Source organism: Ischnura elegans, chromosome 3 (genome assembly GCF_921293095.1).
Source record: "Ischnura elegans chromosome 3, ioIscEleg1.1, whole genome shotgun sequence".
In the NCBI taxonomy this organism is placed as follows: Eukaryota; Metazoa; Arthropoda; class Insecta; order Odonata; family Coenagrionidae; genus Ischnura; species Ischnura elegans.
Window position 1 is genome coordinate 97,021,424 of NC_060248.1, and position 27,975 is coordinate 97,049,398.

At 39.7% G+C, this 27,975-nt stretch overlaps 2 protein-coding genes across 2 annotated transcripts; one reads left to right on the plus strand and one right to left on the minus strand.

Annotated features, from left to right (window-relative positions):
- On the plus strand, positions 1-27,922 carry LOC124155075. The gene is made up of 7 exons (XM_046528815.1): positions 1-483; positions 5,875-6,145; positions 13,078-13,206; positions 17,248-17,473; positions 19,777-20,125; positions 21,723-22,808; positions 26,518-27,922. The coding sequence occupies exons 2-7, from the start codon at positions 5,875-5,877 to the stop codon at positions 26,731-26,733; spliced, it is 2,277 nt and encodes a 758-aa protein (XP_046384771.1). The 5' UTR covers positions 1-483; the 3' UTR covers positions 26,734-27,922.
- Positions 5,034-5,429, minus strand: LOC124155227. Its single transcript, XM_046528942.1, has one exon. It carries the CDS (start codon positions 5,427-5,429, stop codon positions 5,034-5,036), a length of 396 nt encoding a protein of 131 aa, XP_046384898.1.
- Positions 27,923-27,975: the final 53 nt, after the last annotated feature.

Here is a 27,975-nt window from a genome sequence, read left to right on the forward strand (position 1 = left end):
TCTTCCCGTGGGCCAGGGAGATGATTTCAGAGACCAAAGGATAGACCCCAAAAATCGATAAAAAGCACTATATCCACGTGGGTGTATTATCATGACACGTAGTCATTCACCACGCTGAAGCGAGCATTAGCGCTCAAGTGGATATCAGTGTAACAAAAAAAGGCGATCCGAAATTTATCACCATTTGGCCCACCTCCGCGATAGTGAATCGACGTATCAGGCTCTCCGCGTCCTTTGACTAAGTTGGTGTTACTGTGAGGATCAGCAAGTCAAAACTTACATGCATGTCCACCAATTACATCGAAGTGACACAATGCACGGTCGATATTGACTGCCGGGCGAAATGCTGCTCTGAGGAGTGACTCAGAGGAATCCGAAAATCCTGAAAACTCCTAGGGTGGTGATCAAGAGCTGCTTTTCCAAGAGAAAGGAAATAGTTTCCAGAACCCAAGGTGCTTATGGTGGAGGAGTCTCGAAAAAAAGGTAAAGGTATCACAATGGTGGTTTATAAGAGATTTGAGCTGAGTTAGTGAGATGGGAAAAAATTAGCGGTTTAGAGAATGGATGGTGAATTTCGCATAAAGTTAACTATGCCGGAGATAATGATGATTCCCGTGATAGTAAATTTGAACGTGATTTAGTCTTCTACATTGTTAATACATATTTGTTCATTTTATGTAAAAACAAGGGTTATGTATATTATCCAACCCCACAGCTACTCGGTATTTATATATGACGACATATCGATGGCTAAGTTCTAACAACACGTTTCTCAAAAATTGCAACTTTTTAGGAGAGCAAAAAAACGATTAATTTTTTCTAAATGTACGCTCAAATGAAAACCCAAAAATTCATGAAACTGAAAAAGAAGCTAACACTTGCCAACTAAGAGTTGTGTTTTTGCTTGAATTCTATTTTTTAATGTGATTACACTCCGTTTAAGATGCCTGTGTCAAACCGGCCAAATTTTGAGGTAAGTATGTTAGAACTTAGACGTCGATATGGTATTTCTATCTATAACCCGGGATAGGATATAATTCCTGAAGATAATATCGGCGAATAGAAGGGAAAGATAAGTTACGAAAAAAGACAGCACTTTCCGCCATTCTCTCATGCTTTTAAAATAAATAAAAAAACCAAAATTGTTTTCCACTTTTCATTAGTTGGTGACGTGGTTATTATTCTTGCTAACCATCAGTAGCTCGTTCAAGGATAAGCGGTCATTGAGGGAAGAAATACTACCAAGAACGTCATTTCGAGGAAAAAGTTACATCGCCGATCGTTATTGGTGCTATATTGGGCTTCATTGTGCGAAATAACTTTTGAATGGAAAAGAAATTGCATAATGACCGCTCCTACCGCACACCCTTGAGATGACTTCGCTTAGTGAGGTACATTACCTTTTGTGATCCTATTCTTACTTCAGGGGATGTGTCGTACCTTGCACTACCGACTGAGCTGTCTTTATAACACATTATAATGATCACGGCCCGTATAATGCCTTTTCTTAAAAGCTGGGATGGCAAGTGAAACTAAGCTAAAGTCAAAACCAGTAAAATTTCAACAGTTTCGTTCCCGGGAGCGAAATGTAGAAACGAAACGAAATGGATTTATAGTCTGTATGCCGTAGGGTGGCTCACGGGCCCGCCAGCTACCTGAGGTTCGGCCAACCGCCATTAGATGAACGGGGGACTCATATTTTTACCACCAAAAGGAGAACGGTGAACGCAAACTGGCCACTCGATTTTTAAGCTCAATGATTTAATGCTGCCCACACGCATTTCAAACGTAACAGATCGAAACTAATCCCTCTTATCCCCCTCCACTCAACTTCTGGGATCGAAACTTAAGTATGAGCAGCGGAGTTTCGATTAGTTTAGTTTCGTTTCCGGGAGTAAAGTTTCGTCCCGGGTCGAAACTAAACTCCTTGGTAATTTTAATTTCCTGCGGGAACGAAACTAAACCCAGGCCTCGTATTTTCGTTTCCCTCCGGGTCGGAACGAAACATTTTCATTTCGTTACACTTGCCATTCCTGCTTAAAAGTAATATTTCCGTTTGCGTGGTACTGCGTTGGACTACATTGTGCGAAAAATCGAATTTTGAATTGTAATTGAAACCTCAGGCTTTCATTATCTTGTAGCCTCAGTCTTATCTAAGGTGCTATTTTTATCCGTTTTAAAGCATCTCGATGTTATCTCCAGCGTTCTGTTTTCAAAACTTCGGATAAAGAATGTATTGCTCGATAATTAGATGATCCCCAGAAAATATTACCAATAAAATCAGAAATCAAGCAGAAGCACCTACTGTTCATGGAGGCTGGTTGAAATGTGTTACTTGATCGTGTACAATCATCCGGACGTTTTTTCTTACCCTTACTTAATCTAGTATTTAGTGTAAAGTGACCTGATGGAAATACAGATACGATTGTAACATGTACCTATCACATTCTCATCATTGGGATAGTATAAGCCGTAAGCCGATTATAAGCAGTCTGCTTCTGAGAAAATTTCCATTGATGATGTCGTAGTGACGATAATATTTGATCGGCCCAGAGGGAAACGGCATCGATTTTCTATATTTTTTTACACAATAGTTTTTCGTACGCTATCAAAGACTAAGATCGAATTTTTTACCGCTTGATGCAACCATTGTTTTAAAAAATTACATTTGATGTCACAGTTACGTTGAATTAATCATCCATCTAGGATGATGTTTGTTGAAAAAAGTAAAAGTTTCCCGGGACCTCAGGAACAATATAAAATATACACGTCGGTTAAAGGAATGTACTTAAATTGCATCTGGTGAGGTTTCAAGAATTGGAAATGCAGCAAGTTCGGGGAAGAAAGTAGAATGACAAGACAGAACAATGCCAACGCCGTAAGATGCGCAAATATCTCAATCCTGAAAATATCAACGGGAATGTGAAACAACTAATAGTTTTTTACATATTGTTTTCACTAACTTGTGATGCACATCAAGTCTTTACTACTCATTGTTTTACTCGGGGAAAAATCTTGGCCAGTTCATCCATAGCTGAAAAAATAAACTAACGTCCCCTTAATTTTCATCATTTTGCGGTAAATTCAGTATCCGTTGCATGAAAATATTACCACTTATTTCAAAATACTATTATTTATATTATGCTCCCCTGATTTCACAGTTTTTTACTGCCAGTTATGAGAAATTTGTTAACATTACCCCTGTTTCGGAACATATAATAGGTGCTAACCTATTCGCTGCGTTATAAAAGTTTTATATGAGGTAGCAGGTTTCTTTAATGCTCATTCAAGGAAACGGTGAACTTGTTCCTTCAAGCACGGGCCTCAAGATAATTATTCAATTCACCAACCATTATATAAATGAATAAAGAGGCGGTGATACAGAGAGAATGAGGGCTCAAGGGGAGCCCTTCGAGGGCACAACACACCGGGGCCGGGAACCAGGTCAGAGACTTATACGCTCGATCACCCGGGGAGGGGGCGGAGAGGAAGGGAAAAGGAAAGAGGCGCCGCCGCGATTGGAGCCCGACGACGCCTCTGGGGTAGGGAAAGGGTTGGAAGGGACGGGACGAGGGAAAAACATTCCAACGCTATAGAAGCGAAGAGGGCCCACTAAATAGCGAAACCAGGGAAAGCCATTAATGTGTCAGCGATTTTATAGGATTATCCTATAAGGAAGAATAATCCAAATCGCTAGATAGACCGTGATACAAATAGATTGAGGGTTGAAGGCGAACCCTCCAGGGATACAACACACCAAGTCAGTGGCTTCTACGCCCGATCACCCGGGGAGGTGCTGGAGAGGAAGGAAAAAGGAAAGAGGCGCCGCCGCGAGAGGAGCCCGTCGAAGCCTCTGGGAGAGGAAAGGTGCGGAAGGAATGGGACGGGGAAAAACACCTCAGCGCTATAGAAGCGAAGAGGGCCCTACTATAAGCGAAACCCGGCAAGCCATTAATGTTCTAACAATTTTGGAGGACCATTCTATGAGGAAGAGGGATCCAACGATCAAATCGTTAGATTGACCGTGATACAAAGAATTTGAGGGTTCTAGGTGAACCCTTCGAAGGATACAACGCACCGGGGCCGGGAACCAAGCCAGTGGCTTATACGCCCAGACACCCGGGGAGGGGAAGGAAGGGAAGGAAAATGGATAGAGGAGACGCGATGGGAGCCCGCCGACGCCTCCGGGAAGGGATAGGAACGGAAGAGACGGGACGAGGGAAAAACACCCCAACGCTAAAGAAGTGAGGGGGGCCCTACTATAAGCGAAACCAAGCATAAGCAATTAATGTTCTAGCGATCCTAGTGGATTTTCCTATGAGGAAGAAAAATCCATCGATCGAATCGCTAGATATTGACCGTGATACAATGGAAACGAAACCCTAGGGCGGGCTCGCGGGGATACACTCCTGAGGCAGGGACTGTGGGCGCTAGCTTTTCTCATCTGCACCCAGAAGGGGAAGGACAGGAAGGAGCAAGGAAGGAGGCGCCGCCGCGATGAGAGCCCGACGACACCTCCAGGGGAAGGATAGGAAAGGAAGGGAGGGGATGAGGAATCCCTCACCGTCACGAAGGCGGGCGGGCCCTACTATAAGCGAAACCAAGCATATGCAATTAATATACTAACGACCTTGGAGGATTATTCTATGAGGAAGAATAATCCAACGATCAAATCGTTAGATATTGACCGTGATACAACAAATTTTTTTCGTACGAGTACTTTTGCCTGTACTGTCTACTGCCTCTAAGTACTTCTCTGACTAAGCGTCACAATTTTTGCTGACGCCAATCAAAACCCTGTTGGCCTTTAAATATGCAATCAAGTATTTTTCTGGATTTTTTTTTCAAGGATGGGCCGCAAGTGCGTTGACCAAAGATGCGGCTGCACTCCTTGAGAACTATTGTTTTTGGAATCCGTGGCAACAGTCTCTTCCCTCACCTCTGACTGCGACCTCCTGGACCAAGAGAATCGTATATCTTCTTCTTCATCCTGGCGTTTGTCCCGCGATGTTGCTAAGTCTTCTCCTTTTGGCTCAATCCAGGGCGTCTACTGGCGTGGCGTTGATGGTCTTCATGTCTTCCTTAATTCTGTCGAGCCAGCGCATCTTAGGTCGTCCTCGTCCTTCAGGGCTCAGCCGCATTGCTGTTCTCGCCACGGAGTTCTCGTCGCTACGCACCGCATGCCCATACCACCGCAGTCGAGCCTCCCGCATCTTGTCCGTGATTGGTGCAGCTCCCATTCTTTTCCGGATGTCTACATTCATGACGTGATCAAGGCGGGAGGTGCCTAGGATCCATCGCAGCATCCTCATTTCCATGGCATGCATGGTCTGTTCTTGTTTTGGTGTGGCTGGCCAACATTCTGTTCCATATAGGGCCACTGAGCGGACCACGGTCTTGTATACTTTGGCTTTGAATCGGTCGGGCATTCGACGGTCGCACAATACGCCAGTCACTTGGTGCCACTTCAGCCACGTTGCATTAATTCGAGCTCGTGTGTCGGCGGTTGTGATTCCACCGTTGCTGATGACTGAGCCCAAATATTTGAACTTAAGAATCTTATATAAAACCCAGAAATAATGTACTCGGAGAATAATATCCTAGGTGTAGCCGGAGGCTATACTACTCTCCGGCCAGGGCTATGAAAAACCCCTTCCATCGCAAACGCCTGCGTTTCTTCTCTTGAATGCCTGAACCTTAATTCAAGACTTCGACCTAGACACTCTGGTCGACCTAGACACACTAGTAGATTAATCTATTTTGCATTCTACCAATTGGGACACAACTGTATAGTCGTGATTACATATCAAATAAAAATAGTGAAATTGGGTAGTGTGTGTTCAGATCTGTAGCGCCTATTTTTATCTCCATTAGATGGGTTCCTCCGTGCCCGATGGCTACCTCGTGACCACGAGGCTTCCAGAAGACCAAGCCAAGAACGGCAAGCACCGGCAGTCTCGTCTGCTCACCTGCTTCCTCGTCCTCGTAGTCGTCGCTTGCCTCGTCTTTCTTGTGACGAGAACAGGAAGTTTCCCGTCTCAGCAACAGGATAGGCGGTGGCATCAGGTCGCTCTTGTCATGGAGCCGGAAGACTTACCTCGGCAACAAGTGACGACACAGCAGCCGACTGAAAATCCAATAGCAGGTAAAGTAATGGATGAGCAATCTACACTCTTTACAGAGTGTTGTATATCTAACTTCGACCCTATTCAAGTGCAAGGTGAGTCGATGAATAAAATTCCATTAGTCCCAATTTTATCCTTCATTTTTGAGTCGAAGTTATTCGTCATTAACAGTCATATTCATTTAATGAAATTCGTCAAAATGTTTCTTTCCATACTTATTATATATCCGTTCAATATTCGACCAAACTTGTTACAAGTGGATGCTATTGCTGCGGGACTTGCGTTCAAGACGTTTCCACTAGGATTTGATGAAAGCGTTTTCGCAAGAAAACTGGTAGTTGTTTAGTAGGAGCATTTTTTATGAAATCAATCGATTTCTTTGTGAAAATCCATGTTGAAATGAAAATACACAACCCTGGTAACTTTTCACTGGAAAATTATAAATATTTAATAAAGTTAACAGGGTTGTGTCATTTCAGTAGCATTTTTGTTTTGGGGGTACGTCTGAGGTCATTTTACACCGCATCGTGCCTTATGTAAAAACAATTGCGTGGATCACTTCATGAACTCGATGAAATCTCGAAAATCTTGATTTCCTCAAAAGGTTATTTATTGAGGATACTACAAGTTTATAAGCCGCTGATTCTTTCATATAGCCGGAGAATGTTCGGTCAAAAACTTCGTGGATTTCGTTTTCCTTTGGCTGTAAGGTTGGCAGCATGAGCTGGAATTACGATCGTTTATCTTTGAATACACTTGTGTATATTTCGAGCACAGGATACCTGCATTGCTAACACATAATAAATGGAAATTATTTTAACCATAATTGCAATATATTCTATAAATATCACGCAGGACTTCAAATGGAATTTCCCGTAAGAGCTGAAATTGCAACGGACAAATTTAGCCAAATTCCTGGAAAAAAACTAAAATAATACTTTCGTCCAAAAAAATCATTAATTCAATGAAATGAGAAATTATGATCTAAAAGAATCTTCGTGAATGTAAACGTTGATTAATTGTTTATTAAATGCTTTAACATTAGTTTAAAGTGTACCGGGACTAGCCGCGGTGATAACTTTTACAGGAGTCACCCGCAATGCACAATCGTGCGAAAGATCCACAGAGAAAAAATCATTCGCCTTGACCGGGATTCCAACCCAGATCCCCCGATGTCCGGTAGTGTCCGAAAATATCCACAGGGTAGAATGACGCTTCGGTAGCTTAACTGGCTGAAGCACTCGACCGGATATCGGAGGATCTGGGTTCGAATCACGGTCAAGGCGAATGATTTTTTCTCTGTGGATCTTTCTCACTTTAACATTAGTTTGAAACTCAATATAGATCTCATGCAGACCTGTGATTTCTGACGAAGCATAAGGTATTAATTGGTTTTATCGGGTAAGTCCTGACTATTCTCTTCTTTTATGGAAACAGCTGCATAATCATATTGCTAGCATAAAAACATAAGCTCATTGAAAATGTGAGCAAGTTGCCGCAAAGAGTTAAGTTTAAAAACGCCGCGCTTTCTCGGATTTTGGGATATGGTGTAATAAATAATTAGAAACTAGCCTATAAAAGTTATTTAACAATTAAAAATCATTATTTAAATTATTTATCAGTGTGAAATTAAGATCAAATTCATTTTAGTCTAGGAAAAACGCATAATTTCATAGCCAATAAGCCATCTATTCAGGTTATTTAAGAACCGACAGAACATCTTTTGGGAAGCGAATCTGCTCCTTTTGGCAGTGTATATGAAGCCTTTTCCGTACTAGACTAGCTTGTGAAGACTTTCAATACTAAACTAGCTTGTGCTATGACTATCTGAAGTTAGATATAATGTGTTCCATGTTCGTTCCTTGAGCTCGGAAATAGCCGTTCAGAAACATACAAACATCCTAGCTTTCGCGCATGCCTCCTCTGCCTCCTCCGGAAGCATGCCGGTTGAAAAAATATCAGAAAATACCACTTAAGATTGATAAAGGAGAATAGTTTTGTTATGTACCTTTCACAGGTACAATGGGGATTCGTTAATGAATTGCTCAGGGGTATCAGTAGCAATTCATTCTAAATAATAAAAACTGATAAAAAATAGGCGAAATATTGTCTGCAATATCGTCTAAATCAGTCAAATAATAATTAACTGAATATATTTGTTAAACATAATACGCAAAATTTTATGTTGATGCTTGAGTGCACATGGTTTCAGTCTTCCGATAACCATTTTAACCTTTCGATATACTTCCAAAATAACCAAGGGATAACCATCCGAAGAGGGCTGTCGTTACAGTGGAAGGCTAATCTCCTTGTTTAGCCTTTGCATTTTTTTCCAGTGAAAAAATAATTATGCCTCGAAGATGAAAACCACATAAATGCAGAAATTAGCCACAAAAATTAGCTAATAATTGAAAATAATTATTAAAAGTTTTATCAGTGTGAAATTAGGATCGAATTAATTTGTGTCTCGGAAAAATTATCATTGGGGAATGATAACAGGTAGAAATAGTACCCAGTAAACTACGATTATTTGCAGACGACGCTGTAGTATTCAGAAAAATCCCTAGCAGTAAAAATAGGGATGTACTAATGAACGACCTTAATGCAATCCAAGCACGGTGCGATGCGTGGCAGTTAGATTTAAATTTGAAAAAATTCGTAGTAATGAATTTCTTGAAAAAAATAACTCCCCACAGCATAGATAAACCATTCAGGGTACCCAATTAGAGACTGTTGAATCGGTAAAATATCTATGACTTAGATTCAATAATGAGTTATCGTGGAAATAATATATTCTGGAAATAACAGGTCAAGCTAATCGTAAATTGGGTTTTATTAAAAGAATATTAGGAAAGTGCGATGACAAAGTAAGAGACATTAGTTACTTCTCCCTCGTTAAACCCCATTTTGAATACGCTGCCAGTAATTGGGATTCTCATGAAAAAGACTTAAAATCAGAAAACGCGCTCGGAGAAGACCTGCAAGGTACATTAAAAGTCGTTACGATAGTCTTGTTAGTGTTACTAGACCATTTTACTTATGCATTACATTACTCTTAGACCAACTCTGATGGAAATATTTATCAAACTGTAGACTGAAAACTAGACGGTGGTTATCACTAGAAAACTAGCTAACCATGCGACGCTTTTGAAAGAAGCCGAAGAAAGTATGAAAAATGGCGACGCGATAGGTATGAATTTGTGACGCCACAAACTCTTCTGCGAAAGTTTTAAAGTCAAAATTTTCACGGCAGATGGCTGGAGAGGCTGCGAATTTCAATACGGAAATATACCGTTCTCTGACTTTGTTAAACTCTATTAAATCAATAAAATAGGTAAACAAGCCCATTTCAATGAAAGCAGACTGAGGGGAACATAATTGGAAGTACTAAGACGCAAAATTTATTGAAGGAAGAATGAAGAAAGGTCAACAGAACCAAGTTTTTAGGTAAATGGCCTCAGATGGCCGGTTACATACGTACATAATGCTAACCGATTTCGCAGTTGCTGTGTCTCTGCCAGCACAAAGCTGAATCAGCAAGCTGAAAGCAGAAAGGTGTCACACGAAATTTTGCCGGCGAGGCAAAGCAGTGTTATACAATTAACTAAGCAAGAGTGATTGCGCTGGAATCAATCTATCTCTCGTACTACACTTGCTAAACACAAGTCCTTCTTACTCCACTTCATGCTTGTTCTTCTTCCACGTAATCCACCCAACTCTTTCGCGGTGGCTCAGGAAGTCTTCCACTCTCTGCCCTCTGAATGAATGCATTCGCACATGCATTTTCAGGACTTATCTCCTGATGACCGAGACACCTTCGCCTGGCACACTTACATAGTTGGCAAAGATTCACTGGAACTGGGATAACTTTACCAACTGAGTTATACCAGTTGGAATATCAGTAAACCAGTGGAAATATCACTAAAGCAATGGCATAAATAATTTTGAACTTTGAAAAGTCATCCATGCAAAGAAAAGTACACAGAGATGCTCAAAACATTGAACGTGGAATTTTTAAAATTTAATAACTTCAATATTGAAAGAAAACTTTGACATTTTCGTCAGAAAAGGTAGATATGCAACGGGTTTCAAGGAGGTTGTAAGGATGGTCAATTATATCGCCCGCGTGATTTAAACATAGGCGTCTCTCTCGGTTAGTTTGGGAACTCGGTTGGGCGCCAAACATGATATTTTTTAAAACCTGGCAAAGTTATCTCACTTGGCAAAGTTGTCCATGTTAACGGCACTTCAAAATTAGGCGACAATTGAGATAATGTGGTCGACCAATTATTAAAATGGTCTGTTCCTATGAGGCAGATACAAAATAATCCTGCCTGCTCAAATATCTGGAGTGAAATTCATCGCACTAGTTAAGTCCCTCGTTTTCCTTTACCGGTAGGGAAAATTTCCCAAAGAAATCCAGCGACGTGAATCGAAAAAAACGGGGTTTCTTCACCTTTTTAAATGAATTAGAGGAGCAGAGCCTCAAAGCCACCCTATCTGGATGCGAGGGATGAATTGACACTATTAGCACACACTATTAACCGACGCGATACGTGCCTTATCACATATGTCGCTTCCACGCCACGGCTAATCTCCAAAAGCATATTGCGTCGCGGCATCAGATTAGCCTCTGGCTTATCTGCTACCTGCTCTTTTTTAATTTGTCTAGAGCATGGGTGATAAAATCACCGGCTCTTATCAAAAATGACGGATGATACTACACTGAAAGTTTAAAGTGTAAGTTTTATCGTTTTCAATACATAGGGAATTACTTGGTCTATAAATACAATGCTGCAAGAACCTCCCAGCGCGTAAAAACTACCGTCAGATGGGACTTCACGATTATGATCCATAATATCAACATTCGAGATAACTTTATGTCAACGTATGTACGTTTTGAAAAATAGTTCTAATGTTTTTACAATAGCGCCGTTGGTTTACTTAAGTAAGTAACATCTGTAGTAATTTACCACATTATTATAACAGTGCGGCAAATTTCTGCAGCTGTTTGGATCATTACTATCGATGAATTTCCACTAAGGGATCTCGTCATTAATCGACCTGATTACTTAAGCAACCTCCGGATTCTGAATCCATTGTGGTGGTATCCATTTGTTACCCAATTTCTCCTGAAACTAAGCACTTATAATTTCTTGTCTGTTTTCCCAATACACTCGTAACCGTTAAAAATTATTCGGAAGAGGCTGCTGTTTACCCTCAGTTAACCCATAAATAGAGATGAAACCAATCCCAATAGCATCTCATTTTACTTCGCTTCAGGTGAAGGGCTTCACGATTAAGATTCGTTTTATGTAAACTTCAGATTACCAATTTTAAATAACGACTAACAAAACCCAAAACCATGGTAATGGTTGCAGTACTCTGAGCAGAAAAAAACTATGATGAACTCTACGGGACTGGATGAACCGATACCGAATTTTTAATTTTCAAATATCTCATTCTTAATTTAATTAAAGGACCACTAATGACATGATTACTGATCTCATGATTTCTTAATTATCACATGAAGTGATCTCTCCATAATTTTGACTGACTGCGTTCATTCGTTGCCTTGCCCTCCACATTATGGACGAGAAAGCACATTAATTTACCGCAGAGGTAAAACAGAGGGGTCCTGCCAAACATTATGACTTATTGGTAAACCAAATAAATTAAATTGTTTGATAAAACTGGGAAAACCATTCCATACCGTATTTAGGTGTTATTTCCATCAATAATAACTACCGATGTGTCTTTGCCTGTAAGCATATTCTACCCGATCGAACAAATTATCTTAGTGTGTACCCAATGTGTGTAACGAATGTAGTGTAGCCAAATAACCTATGTAAAACTTATTTCATGTTTCTTAATTTTATTATTATTTCTAACAGCATATAGTAGTATAATTTGTTAGTATACGTGACGTTTTTTGGACGGTGTGGTGTGCATGTGGGAGTCCAATGCATGCTGCATGCTGGTGATTGATCACCCCCAGCCAAACACCCTAGAGGTGGCTCGCAGGGTATTATATAGATGTAGATGTAGATGAATTAACAAAATTTTCGTGTTTATCATTAAAATTTCGGGAAAAATGTCCTTCTAGAAGATATGCATCGATAAATGTAGAAAAACATATGTGCGATGCTGGCACAGAGGCCATCTATTTTTTCATGGTATTAAACTTAACTCCGAGAAAAAATTGGCAAAAAGACGCCCTAGTGGGTATCTCAATGTCAAAACGGTAAAACTTAACAATAAATTGACTATATTATCATATTGCATAATGAGGGGATAATTTTCACTAGTTCCCTGGCATCAAGTCATAACACAAGGAATGATATTGTCTACCTCCCGCTCCATATTCTGGAAAAGCTAGCCGTAGGCCCCGAAAAAGGTAGTTTCCTGCCTTACAGTTCCAAGGTCTGAATGAAAAGAATTTTATTTCCATTGTACTAATTATTGAAACGACCGGCTTCGTCGAGTTGAATAGTCGGACAGAATGAAAACCATCAGTTTTTCTCCTCGCCTTAGTTTTCTGATCTCTAACGAAACTAGCTGTGGCAATGAAATTCAAAGTGGACTGTTATTCTAATTGAATTATTTACGCACAAGTATGAAATTTACTTCGGAATTTCTGTAGCGAAACCAGCTGTGGCAATGAAATTCAAAGTGGACTGTTATTCTGATTGAATTATTTACGCGCAAATATTGAATTTACTTCGGAATTAGGTCCTTGTGAATTAATGCGCTATAATTACAAACGAAAGGGTAAAAGGCAATAGAACATCAAAAATAAACCTGCCCGCTGAAATTCCTGGACGTACACTGTAAATAACAGCCTGTATAGCGGGCATTCTGAAAAATACCAAAATCACAAATTATTCTGAAGACCAAAAACGTATAAGTTGCCCGTAGTGATTTAGTTTAATTTCGGCTTTTTCCTGAGCAGATGCAGAGGATGAGCCGACGAAAAGAGGATCGGACAGGGGATTCTTAATTCAAACTTCTGGTTGCAAGATTCCAGATCTGGATCCATTCGATCCGGCGGTGAGGAAATTCGTGAGGTTCTACGCGCTTGGTAAGTTTGATGTCCTCGTGATTACAACTAAAGGTATATATTCAAAAACTTTAAGAAATCTTTATTATATTTCAACGTTTTAATTTATTATTTGACGAAGTTTTGGTAACATGGGTTAATTTTTATAATTTAAAGAAAATTGTTATTGTTAAAATAAAATTAATATTGACAATTGAATGATTAGCGGCTGGTGTCCTAACACCCCCTGCCAAACGCCTTTTGGGCGGCTTGCGGGGTATTATATAGATGTAGATGATATGCATAGATACAATTGAAGGGGAATACATAGATTAGGTACCAACCCATCACGAAGAAATTTTTTTGTTGCCAATTAGTGCGCATTTTTATCAGTTATCAAAACTTTCCGCAGGACTGCGATGACTATTTGTTTTCTATATTTATTGGACAGGGTGTTTCAGGAGGGATAAGGGGAGACAATTTTAAATATTTTTTGTCCATAAAAATGGGGTCGCAACTCCTTCGTTTCTAAGATATGGCAACACAAACATTTTATTGGATGCACTTTGCAGTTGCCATGAAAACGGTTTTTCTTGGGTATCCAGACTTTTGAACATTTCATTTAATACTCTGGATTTTTAACTCTTTGAGTACCAACCGAATCTCTATGTACCATGCTAAAAGTGCGGAGGCATTTTTGCTGAGTTTGTAGTAACTTCGGAAAAAATAGGTCTCAAAAACAACTAAAGGTATATATTCAAAAACTTTAAGAAATCTTTATTATTTTTCAACTTTTTAATGTATTATTTGACGAAAATTTGGTGTTATGAGTTAATTTTTATAATTTAATGAAAATTGTTATTGTTAAAATAAAATTAATATTGACAATTGAATGATTAGTGAACTATCAGCATCTGAGAGTGACATTGCAGCGCTACCGCGCTCCTGGCTCTTTTCGCGAGAGAGAGCGGCAATGTAAGGGTTACGGTCATAAAATAATTAAGGTTGGATGATAATGTGTAATTATGATTGCATAAAGGATTTAATCTTTGAGCTAAATTAAACGAGAGCTTTGAGCGAGTATTAAAAAATTCGACTCCGCAAACTCACAAATTATTTCAGACAGTAGGGTAGTTTCCTTCATCAAAGAGGACGAAAAGCATTGATTGCGATTCGTTACCCACCATTAGTGTATTCATAATATACAAATTATTTGGTTTTAGAAATACCGGTTTAGACGAATCTTAATGGTCAATTTTAACCTCATTTGAAGAAGGCCAGATTGGCGCCCATGCGATGCCTCTCCACGTGACGTCACAGGGACCTAGTTTCTATACGAGTAGATAGGAGTTACAGAGCTCAGGGAAACATCTCTTAATTAATCTCTTAATCATCTCTTAATCTAAAACATCTCTTAATCACCTATTAAAATTCCCTATGGTCGGAAAGTTTCCTTCGTTTGATAGGGTATTAATAATCGTTATTGAAGCCAAGCGCTACCTACTAATAGCCTGCATCGTATCAGCGTTCATAACCTCGCACCAAGGTGGCCTCACACAGCGTACATTTGAAACTTCCCAAGCACGTCACGCGGGCTTTTCCCAGCATTCATACTTAGCCGTCGCGTTTTCGGGCGCTTGAAAATTTTCACTTTTCATTTTATCGCGAAAAGTAGATATCGTCATTTAAAAACCTAAAAGCATGAAATACGTACTCCAGGAGTAATAATCTCTCAATTTAGGCAATAAAAAATAATAGGAAACCACTGTATATTCGTACATTTTCAGTCCAACCTAGAATATTTAATGTCCTAAAAAAATCAGAGCAATAAATAAAATATGGAAAAGGCTAGAACAGAAGAAAAACCGTTTTCGTGATAACTACAAAGTGCATCCAAAAAAATGTTTGCGTCACCTTGGGTCGGTAAGTGAGGACTGGCGACCCATTTAATGGACAAAAATTGCTGTCTCAACCTGTCACCTCCGGAGGTATTGCAGATTCCTTCATAAACACGCCTTTTAACACTTAACAATCGTGAGAGAAACATTGAAACTTTTTTAAATTCGGTACATCAAATCGTCAAGATTACAAAAGAAAAAATTCTAATTATAGCGTATTTGGGGTCGCAGTCAAAAGGCCCGCTTCTAAAATCCCCGGCGACAAAAGCCCCGAGACAAAACGCCCGGGACAAAATCCCCGTGGCGACAAAACCAAGAATCAAAATAAACGTAATAAACAAGATACAGACATTGATTGAGAGGATACTTCTTGATATAATGCCGCTAACTTTTATCGATAATCAACAGTGCAAAAAGTTCCTCGTTTAAGAGAATAATACGCACGGTTTGCAAGAAAAAAATAGTGAAAAAGTGAGATGAGGTGCACACGATACAGGGATATAAAATGCTGTGTCAGGGTTTACACAACAATATGCATTAGCCAAATATAATTACTAATAATGACGCTAGGTGTTGCTGCAAATGTAATCTTACATGGAAAGCACTCCATTTCCTTGAATTTGAGTTATGTATTTTTGATATTAGTTAGTAAATCTTTAAATGTTGTAGTGAAATATCTACTTCGATTATTTATGGATTGTTTTCCTAATTGTATTGGATTTTGTCACCCGGGGATTTTTTCATCGGGCATTTTGTCGTCGCGGGGGTTTCGTCGCCGGGCCTTACGTCTTCAGGGGGTTTTGTCGCTCGGCCTTATGTCCTCAGGGGGTTTTGTAGCCGGGCCTTATGTCCTCAGGGGGTTTTATCGCCAGGCCATATGTCCTCAGGGGTTTTATTCGCCGCGGAATCTAGGACGGGTCTTATGTCGGGCGAAAATTCTAGAGGCTGACTCGAGAATCCTCTATTGTGGCATGCGTGGTACCATGTCTCGTGCAAAATTCATGAATTATTGACCTAATATGGTGAACACGAAATTTGAGCGTTTTACGTTTGATGATAGCGTCTCGACGACAACGTCGATGATCGTATTCCTGACTATTCGAAAAGTTAGTACATCAACGTTTAGTTGGTTTGCCATTCAAGAGCACACAGGAGGGATATATCTATATAATTTTAGAAATGCTTATTCCTACTGAAAATTCTACGCTGAAAATGTGATAATTACTAAATACCTCAGAGCCTGTTCTAACTTGTTTCGCGTTAATTACTTTGATTCACAAAACGAAGTTAGAACTTATATTTATCTTAGCACCTGCTTTGCGTTGCTTTCCTATGATTCAGTTTAAGCTAAATTAATATAATTGAACACGGAATTTCTTTAAACACGGCTTTGAATTTTGCAGCGAGAAATGTATTAAATCATTGCCATTTGAATTATGCTCCGCAGAAAATTAACGTTTGTTTTTTTATTCATTAAAAATGCTACTTCTGCAATAAACATAACTTTTTTCGATTTAGGAATTTAAAGGAATAATATTTTTTAAATAATTGAATGGAGGAGTATTTGTATATTTGTTTTTTCCACTAAGATCTTATAAAATATTTTATTGCGCTATCCTCTTTTTATTATCTGTACGGGGTTCGACGTGCAGTTTGTTTATTTTTTTGTGTGAAGTTTCATGGCGCTTTCGTTATGTTGCCTCAACTCAACTCATATTTCATGAGGCACAATAAATTCATGTGCCACATTGATACCTCCACTGCACAAACGCTCAACAATCGCCCAACAAATCAAATCCGCTCATCTGGTAGCCCTAGTGGTACCAGATGAGCGGATTAGATTCGGTGGGCGATTGTTGGGCGTTTATGCAGTGGAGGTATCGCCATGTATCTAAATAATTGTTGATGTCACGATCTCGTTGTTTTGCAAATTTAAATAAATATAAATAAATCTAAACTTACGCATGTTTCAAGTAAGACTCGGGGTTATATAGAATGAAAGTTGCTTGAAACATTTTATTACACCATCACGCATCATATACATCTGACATGCACAATGATAAAAAGCTAAGTCTTTTGAAGCACGCACCAACTTAAATCCATAACCTCCGATGTGTGCGTGATGTATGAATGATTTCAACACAGTTTATCTTTACGACGTTATAATATCGTTTCCATTCCCCAGAATCCAACAAACAAAGTAAAGGTGTAGAAGACAATGAAAGTATACGTCCCGACTGCAGTGGTAAATTCGGTCCTGCCCTGGTCGAGTCCAACCTGACGTCCCTTTACCTGGTGCCATCAGCGCTCTCCCACTACAACGCAAGAGATGTCTACTGCTGCTTCCGACCATTCCGCAGGGTCACGATGCATCCCAGTAATTATACTTCTAAATGCGATCATATATCCAAGTGAGTCACTTTCCATGCCATTAAGAATAAATATATAATAAGGGGTCGTGAAGCATAAAGTTTGAATTAAGAATAAAACGAAAACTTTTTTCACCTCAAAATTAATTCAACAAACCTACCGATCAAAGGAAAAATAATCATTAAAACTTCACAAACTGTTTTCAAAAAATAGTAATGTGATCCTTTTTATGATAAAAATTGATGAATGAATGTATTGTAGATGAGGTTTGTTAAACAAGATTTTAAACCCAAGGAATCGGTTGAATTCTAAAGTGATAAATCCCGCAACCTAGTTTTGATTCCCAAAGTAAGTTTCAGCAACCTCTTCAGACTCTTATCGAACTAATTTATCCATGTGCATTTTTTTTCGCCTCAAAAATTATTTCAACCAACGTACCGATCAAAAGAGAAATAATTATTAAAAATCAACAACCTTTTTTCATAAAATAATAATGTGATCCTTTTTAAATATTATTGATGAATGAATGCACGATGGACGAAAAACGATTAACAATATCGTGAATCCAAGGAATCAGTAAAAGGCTTATGTTAAAAATCACGTAACTATTACATCAAACTAGTTTTGATTCCCGAAGTAAATTTCAACAATTTATTAAAGACTTTTCTCGCACTGATATTTATCAATAAATATTCCATATTTCTGGATCGGCGACTATTTAATGTGTGTACTGACCATATTTCGACTTCACATGTAATTTTCATTCCTGGTAATCTTCCTCAACGTACTCTTTTACATTCTAGTACAGATGATGAAGTTCCGGAGAAACTAAGCCGATACGAAGACAGTAACGGATACAGATAAAACTCAAGGGGGGACGCAAAAGATATTTTGAACTACTTATACTTTTATCGTAATGAAAATGATCAATTTACATGCCAAGTTTAAGATTAAACTGAATACGCGCATAAATAAGACAATGCTATCTATAGTCTGTATACCGTAGGGTGTCGCACGGGCCCGCCAGCTTCCTGAGTCGGTCCGCGAGCCTCGAGCGCCGGTGGGAGGAAAGGACCGACCATAAAAACGGTATGGGACCTACTCAGGTAGCCGGTGCGCCACCCTACGGTATACAGACTACAATGATAGAATAAGCTCTTATAAAAAAATTTTTTTTTAAAACCAGCCTTTATATTTAGATTACAGGGGATGAGCAACGTTTATATATGACACAAAGCAAAAAAACTCAGTGACCCCGAAAAACCAAAAGTGACGTATAGGGGGGCTATAGGTTGACTGGGGGGTGGTTAAAGGGGGGTTGGAGAGAAAAAGTTATATTTTCATGTATTGTCATCGGAAATGAAGAAGTGTGCAAAATTTCAGCGTTTTTGCTTCACAGGAAGTGAGTCAAATTTGAGTTACAAGATTTGTACCAGACAAACAAACAGACAGGTTGGTGAGTTGATATAAAGGCTGGAAAAAAGTTACAATTGTGGTTCTGCAATGTTCGGCAATGCGGGCATCCCCGCAAGAGGGGCTATGTATCCGCCACTGTATGAAGAGTACCTATTCCGTTAAAGAAAATCGCGAAACTGGTCATTTAGCTGAAATTACGAGGACTTTTAACAAAGTAACCTCCGTTTGGTCACTACGTGAAACGTGGTGGGAGTATTGCCGCCACTGTTGCGTCAGCACGCACGGCAGTTCAATCAGCTTACAGTTGTGGTAGAATGAAGGTCGTTTGAGCGCTAATTGATTTTTTGGTACCTTGTCAAAATGTGTGATGCAACAGAAAATCCCACCAATGCGTGCTGTTATTCGATTGTTCACAATTAAACAATATTAGGCAGCAGCAATTTATGGGAAACTTTGTGCTGTGTATAGGTTTTTCTGCAAAAGGAATTTCAAAGTTAGTTTACAGACATAATAAGTGCTTAAATTTTCGTGAAAATTAAGCTGAATAGTAAAGGAAAGTCGCAGTTTTAAGATGCATCTAATGAATTTTGCAAATCTTCTGTAGTGTTTTATTTGTCAAAAAAACGGAGGTTACTCTCTGAACAGCCCTCGTATACCTCATAACATTAGGTACTTAAATGTTATCTTATATTGAACATTTTGTTTCCCACAAGTTTATAAAGGTGAAAGAAGTCATTCGAATAAACCCATTTAAGCATCTTATTCTATTTCATATTATCTTCTGGTCGGCAACTAACTAACTTTTTTTAAGAAAAGCAGTGTTTTTGGTAGATCCAGGCTCCACTCCCGGTTAAGTCAAATTATATTTTCCTACCGAATTTCACCGCAAGCTGCAGTAGAGATAAGAACATTTCGTTAATTTTCGCAGGTATGACGAAGAATGCATTCCTTTGAAAGGAGATGGGACCGCAGACGTGCGCGACGAAGAATTCGTACGAGTGGAATGCAGAAACGAATCTGTTTACAACGACAGCGTCCCAATGTTCTACAAAGATTTCCATTATTTCGCACCGGTAGTTGTTGCCCAGAAAAGGGCAGAGGAACAACGGAAGGAGTATAACCTCACAGACGTGGAGCTGTCATCTGAAAGGGAAAAGTGGAACGTACTTATTCTCGGCCTGGACGCCGTTTCCAGGCTAAACTTCCACAGGCAGATGCCAAAGACAAATGAGGTTCTTGAGAATTTGGGGGCTATTGAGCTCATGGGATATACGAAGGTAAGCATTAGAGAATGTAACGTCAGACAATTGTTTTTTGGTAAACCTCTTTATTCTCTTCAAATTACATTTTTTATCGTCCCACTCCTCCAAGAAACTTTCTCCTTTGCTTCCCTTCTCAATAAGTCTCATATACTCCTTTATCAACAACTCCCTGAAAACAATGAATAGCAGTTTTTAAACTTCAAACATTGCAACAGCAATAGCCCCGAAATGCATTAGAATAATGAATAATAACTTTCTCCACACACTTAACATGCTATTAGTAAGTAAATATCTAAATTCAAAGCTTAACAACTTGTACAGAGGAAACAAGTAAATTCTCCAAAGGATTTCAGCAATTGAGGCACGATAATTATTAGTAATCACTTACTTCATATGCTATTGTACCGTGAAACCAAGTTGAATCATACCAGGACACCAAGATTTCGTGCCAACTCCATATTTTCATGGAAGAGATAGTCGGTAGGGTTTCCCACTTCCATTCCAGCATTGTTTTTTTACGTGACACCATCACGTGGACTACCTATTGTCTGGCTCCTACCCTTCGACCTATCTGGCATGGGTGGCCTTACCGGGAAAACTTTATAATTAATCCCGCCAGTGCAGCTTTAGGGGTCATAGGGACGTGCAAGCCTTTCCACCGCCACAAGTTTGAGGATCAAGGGAATGGTTCGTGCCAACATGCAATTTAAAAAAAATATGGAATGTTAAAAGCCCTTAGAACTGCTCATATGACCCTTATTTGAAAAAGTACGAGCAGGGTGAAAGTTATTTGAGTATTATACGGGTAGAGTTAAAGCTATACAAGGGTGAGATCCGTTATGGAAAAACCACTTGGCGAAGCCAGGGTCCTAACACGGAACTCCCGATACCCGATCCCCTAGTCAGTGGCGGCTTGCACATAAGGACTCTCGGACGCCACCCCTCCCAAAGATTTGAAAACGGAAAGAAATAAATACCATACAATTATAAGTATACATCTAACTAACCAAAGTGTTTTTCCAGTCGCATACATCGAAAATGTAGGAAAAACCCGCAAAAATAGCGCGAGAAGTTCGTATTTGTAGACTCGGGACGCTGGCCATAACGTCCCAATCCATCACCATGCAGTCATAAGAATAGTGGTAGTGGTGGAGGCTGCTGGTGCTATGACGCGTATAAGCTTGTGCCTTATGGAAGTCTTGGGACGCCGCCCGAGCATTCGCAGTGCGACGTATCTAGTGAGTTGACATCGCCGCGCCGGCCGGCGACCGAATTAATCTTGGTGTGGCAGTGTTGCAGAATACTTTTTTTTGGTGACAAGTTGACTTATTATGTGTAAATTGTTTTAAAGTAAATAGGCCTAGTTGTAGTTGAGTAATTCGAGTAAGTAATTGTTATTGTTTTAGTGTTATTGATTGTTTTGTGTATTAGTGAGTCATAATGGTCTCAAGATTGCCTTAACACTTTCTAAAATGTACAAAATTTTCAAAAATAAATACCTGATTGACATGTATGTCTGACATGTGACATGTTCAGTGCCATGTTTTTCATCGTGAATTTCATACTAGGTGTAAAACAAAGACGCTAATAGTGATATTTGTTCTTCTTTTAGATAGGAGACAACACTTTCCCAAATATCGTGGGCGTAATGACTGGAATGCCCGAGGAAGAACTAAAAGCAACTTGCTGGCCCAAGTCGAGCGTTAAATTAGATGACTGCCCATGGATTTGGTACAATTATACGGCAGCGGGATACCTGACAGCCTACGCCGAGGATGCCGCCTCGATGGCCACATTCGACTACGCTAAAGCTGGTTTCCTCAAACCACCAGTGCACTTCTACCTCAGACCATTGGCCAAAAAAGCAGAGGACGAGAACGGACACATGAAACGGATGAACGCCAAGGTTTGCGTGGGACCCAGGCTAACCGTCGCTACGATCTTTGGCTATGCGGAGAAGGTAGTGAAGGCATTAGTGCTTGACCAGAATAAGCCCCCATTCTTTGGCTTCTTCTGGACTAATAGCCTCAGTCACGACTTCCTGAACTCGCCCGGCTACATGGACGACCCCTTATCCGAACTGATCGGGAGGATAGAAAAGACGGGAGTCCTTGAAAAGACGGTGCTCCTAGTGATCAGCGACCACGGCCTGAGATGGGGAGGAATCCGAAGCACGTATCAGGGGAGGATAGAGGAGAGGCTACCCTTGGCTTACATCACACTGCCCCAGGCGATGAGGGATAAGTATCCTTCGGCAGCCGCCAACTTGCGACGCAACGCCAGGAAAAGACTGACCACTCCGTACGACATTCACGCCACTTTGTTGGATATCCTCCGCGCGGACACCGCCATGAACCAAGAGGCGGTGTCCAGGAGGTCCAAGGAACTACCATCCTCTCCGCCGAAGGGTAACGCGACGTCGGAGCTTCCCAGGTCCGTCAGCCTATTCTTGCCAATTCCTGAGTGGAGGACGTGCAAGATCGCCTGGATAGATCCCAACTGGTGCTGCTGCCATTCTGCGGAGGAGGACATGGATCGGGAAGACCCTGTGGTGAAGGAAGCAGCCAGCATACTCATAGAGAGGGTGAATGAATTATTGGATGTCTACCCCCAGTGCGCCAAAAGGAACCTGACACTTATTAAGAGCGCCATCATGAGCTCTCCTCCAGATGAGCTTCTGCCAGAGAAAGGAAAACAGGTGCTGTTAAAACCCCATAAATAATGTATTCAACGGTGTCTGGCGAGATGTTTTGGAACGTATTGCAGTTATAAATGAAAGTGAAAAAACTTTGTGAATGTCCACAGTATTTATTCAAGTACGACGCGTTTCAGCGAATCATCGATATCATCAGGTACAAATGCATGGTTTACGTCAAGAAGTCTTATATATGTACATGCGGTCTATGGTTATGAGTTGGTGGAAGTGGGAGAGTGGTTGGGGGGTAAAGGATGGGGGAATGGAGTGGGGAGACGGTTTGGATACGTAAGGAATTGGGGTTCGGTTGAAGGTTTTAGCGGGGGCAGGGCTAACAGCGGGGAATGACTAATACCCCCCTCCTTTCCACATGTACATATATAAGACTTCTTGACGTAAACCATGCATTTGTACTTGATGATAGCAATGATTCGCTGAAACGCGTCATACTTGAATAAATACTGTGGACATTCACAAAGTTTTTTCACTTTCATTTATAACCCATAAATAATGATTTCATCTTCTTAATCATTCTATGACGTTGGAGATTTGCCTATTTTCCTTAGATAATAATTGTTTCAATGCTGGATTTCCTCTCATCGCTTAAGTATAGCCCTCTTACTGTGATTACCTTTGCGCTCCTTTCTCATTCCTTTAGATATCGATGCAATCGATATTCACATTCACATATCGTTTTCTTCTGCGTGTCTTTTTGTTTATGTTTTCCATTTCTTACGTTTTCGTTCAATTTTGGATTAGTCCTGTAGCGTGTTATCCGTAATTTCGGTCGTAGCTTCATCTCGAAAGTGTACAAAAGTCGGAGGTCCTTACGTGACAGATCAACTGTCCCATACATACATTATTGTTCTATTGGAGTTTTTCATTTTTTATCATTAATTTTTTAACTAATATTTGTTTTCCTACGTGGTATCACTGATGCATCCAGCTACTCAAAGATCTTTCGCTGTTTATCTTCTCATGACTTCAGATAACCATAACAAGATATAGCCATGCCAAGATATTAAATTATGATGATGTACTGTGGTTTCCAAAAGCTTCTGCACAATTTGAGCTTTTCACTTTCAACGCAGTTTGGAAATTGAGTTTCGGTATTTTCTATAGGAGTAGGAGGGAAAGAACAACATTCCCATCTCCCGCAATATTGTTATTACTACATCATTAAAGGGCAATTTATGCGGGATATGTGCAATGCTTAATGTCACATGAATTTTGGAGCTCATATTAGGAAATAAATACCATGTTTTACCTTCCGTCCCATATACCAACCTACGTCATGAGGACAAACAGTGGCCGTCGAAATATTATGACCATAGTATATGAATTGTTGAAATGACACATTGCAATATTTCCACTTATAGATTTATTTTACACTACGCGTTTCGTCGTTACAGCGACATTTTCAGCGACACTTGAAAATGTCGCTGTAACGACGAAACGCGTAGTGTAAAATAAATCTATAAGTGGAAATATTGCAATGTGTCATTTCAACAATATTACGAACTTCCACCACATCGTGCCTAACATCATACAAGATATAGTATATGAAAATAAGGGGACGCATTTATCCTACTTGACCGGTATTTTTATGGCGACGTACCTGTTTTTATTTTAGAGTTTGCCTTCATCAGAATATTTTAAGGGTGTATGAAGTAAATCCTGATAATCACTTATCCTTCTCTCAAATTTGAAAAAAATCATTTCGGCATTCTTTCTGTCCGCTTTCTTTTGTATTTGACAAAGAAATGTTGGCTAAAGTCCACTCATTCACGAAAAAGACAAAATACGACCGTTAGAGTGGGACTGATGAGTCCCCTCATGGTATTTTACGCAATACATAAACACGTAAACGTTAATGTGTGCATAACGTATCGCATATCGACGGCCTCGGTGGCGGCAAGGTAAAATCCTGGCCGGTCAATCCAAAGATCGCCGGTTTGATGAGTCCCGTCTGTGTACATTAACTCTATCCAGAACAGGGGTGTTTATGATCATGTATTAATTTGTTTCTGGAATTCCTGGTTTTAAGTCCAATTTGTGCTGCCATAGGTCCATTTGCTCATTAATAAATAAAGAACGTGAGATGAACGCCTGAATTCTCCGAGTAATCACATTATCTTGAACTCAATTAAGAACAAAAAAATAGAGCCTGTTCTAATTCGGGCCAATACCATCGTAAAAATGCAGTTCCATCAATATAGTTCACTCAAACGTACGTTTTTCATCATCATCAATTGTCAACTCTCCTGAGATTTGTTTGACGGAGCTCTCTACTTAATTCTCCTTTCAGCTAATCTTTTCACACCTACATACGTGTTCATATTTCTTCTCTTTCACATCCTTCTTTAGCTGTTCCTTATATTTTTTTCGAGGCCTTCCTTTTCCATTTTCGGTATTTACTTTTCCCTCGACGATTGCCTTCCTCAGGCCATCATGTCTCGAGATATGGCCTTTAAGGTTGTTCAGTCATCTTATTAAGGTTATCACGAGACTTTTCGTCTCTCCTACTCTTCATAGAACTTTCTCATTATTACCTAACTCGATCGATCCATTTGATCTGCATCATTCTTCTGTACCACCACATTTCGAAGGCCACTATCCTTTCTTTCTCCGCTGCTGTTTCTCTACTTCCGTATAGAAGCATACACCATGTACGTTATTATTTTTTTAAATCTCCTAATGGCTTGAAACTTCAATGGAATGATTAAAATCGATAACATAAAAGTATTAAATCGGCTTATCCACGCACTTTGATCTGGGACACTCCATCAAAATATTTTCAACATGTTTCCAGCCCCAGTTACGTACTACTGCGAAAAATATGAGCAGACATTGGAATTGCAGGGAAATCGAAGTAATGGGGATATCAACGCTCGAAGCCAAACGTCGACATTTTAAATCGTGCGACAGGGGACTCACCATTCCAGTCCATTCATTACTTTTATGTTTCACCATCATTAAACCACGTTAGCTATACCTTATTGCCTGTTTTTCGTGAAATGTCTTTCCAACTACCCCCAGAATCCTAGTGGGACTGCATTCAGGGTAGTATGCTCATGTATTCATGAGAAAACGCAGAGGGATAATATTGAAGAAATATAATGAATCTCTTTGATAATCCATTATTTATTTCTTTTAATCTTAACTGTAATCTCATATTTTACATGAAAGCGCCCATCAACAATTTCTTCCGCATTGCAGACCTATGAGTCCTAAAAGTGGTTCTTAATTATATTTTAATGAGAATTTTCTCGAAAATTTTTCATGCCGTCATTCATTTTTTAGGACCAATAATTCCTTCGGCCATCGCTTCACACTCATCCTTTTCATTGCACGAAAATTGAAAGCGTGATAATGAAAAATTATGCATGTAGTTCATGCTTCCTAAAATCATTCATGCCTTTCAATCTCTGAGTCATACCGTTATAAACGTTTGTTCTAAACCTCAGTCCAATTTGTATTTCCCTCAATGATAACTTCATAGTTTACAGCGGTTATCGGAACACAAATTGCATGGTATATAAGGGTTAATTAGTTGAGCTTAAAACTAAACTCCTAATTTTTGTAAAGTTGAAAATTTAGTTCATCTAATTCGCAACCCAACATAACAATAGAATTTTTCAATTTTTACTGCTGTGCGAACGGTCTGTGATGAGTTTTAACATCTCTTCTGACGAATCCTTACCATTTACAGGTTCTCCAGGACTTGGCGTTGATCGTGGAGTCGGATCCTGGATCCGCTCTCTTCGAAGCGACAGTTCGCCTCATCCCCTCGAAAGAAAAAGACAAAGGGAACACGACCTTCGACATGAAGGTCATCGGAACCATTAGCCGAATCAATAGATACGGAAACCAGAGTGCGTGCGTGGACGAGTTCCACGCTAAATTGTACTGCTACTGTGGCTCCTGACTCGTCCACCATCGCTCAAAGGAACGACTTTCATCACCCTATGTGGTCCCCGAGACGTTCTCTGGGTAAAGAACGATTCGCTGAATTCGCCATCGGCAGTGCATCAACCACAATCTCAAGTGTTAATGCGAAAAAGTGGCATCAGCAAGACAATTTTACAATTGCCTTGATACGAACGTGGTTTGACAACTGCAGGGTGCTGTGAACGCGAGTAGATGCTAAATTATTGTCTTTAATAGGAAACCGAATCCCAATTGCTGCGTAACGCTGCACGCCATGATTTTTCTCCAAATGAAGTCGTAGCTGAAGGTGATCTCTTGCAACTTCATTCGATTTAAGAAGACAACTGCTATAAACAGTTAAACACCGTCGTAATTGGTGTCGCAAAACATGGCCCATCTAGTGTGACTGCGTGGTTAATCCAATTCCTTTGATGAAATATGTAATTTACCCCTCATCGAATATCTCCTAATTTATTTGAGTCATTTACAGCCAATGGCATTTTATATGTGACTTTAAAATTGTCTTCTTCAAAAATTGATTTTGAAAGTGTACGAAGCAGTGGCTGACTGAAAAACTTAGGAGAGTGAATGGATATTCATATTCCTAGTTAGATTAGGCTCTTCTAAATGTAGCCAATAGTAATCTTTGGAGAACTGTGTGCCGATCTGAATATTGCTAAGCTTTGAGTGAGCTAAAGATGAACAATGACCAAGTAGTGCCTGATCATCACCAGTAAATGACATTGTGGACAAAGGAATTGTTAACTGAATGAGGTCCCTTAGAACAACCTAGTTAAACGTTTTAATGAAATTATTTGGATGCAAATTAATTCCATGTTATCGAATAATGGAATTTACTTATTCCCTTTGAAAATGTGGTAACCTAACGACGTAGTGGGACAGAGTTCCACAAACATGACCGCATGACTTTTGCAATACAAGACGGATCATTTGGAGTGAAATGATATAAAACTGATCGATCCATGCAATCTAAACGTTAAGTACCAAGCTCTAACGACGCACGCATTATATCAAGTCCATTACCTCGTTCAAATAATGCATAACCTTCGACAGCGAAGTTCTCCCCTTAAATCCTAAAACTGGCTAACCACTAGCAGAGGATTGACTGCAATGCTCATGAGTCGTGATAGAATTCCTTTTGTGTGAAAACTGTAGACAAAATCTGTTTCTTCACGAAAAATCAGAGACTCGCCTTTTATGGTTGACTTGGGGCAACCAG

Coding starts and splice junctions, on each gene's coding strand:
- LOC124155075 (XM_046528815.1), top strand. CDS start 5,875: ATGGGTTCCTCCGTGCCCGATGGCTACCTCGTGACCACGAGGCTTCCA. Junction 13,207..17,247: donor CGTGAGGTTCTACGCGCTTG/GTAAGTTTGATG, acceptor TCCATTCCCCAG/AATCCAACAAACAAAGTAAA. Junction 22,809..26,517: donor TGCCAGAGAAAGGAAAACAG/GTGCTGTTAAAA, acceptor TACCATTTACAG/GTTCTCCAGGACTTGGCGTT.
- LOC124155227 (XM_046528942.1), bottom strand. CDS start 5,429: ATGCCCGACCGATTCAAAGCCAAAGTATACAAGACCGTGGTCCGCTCA.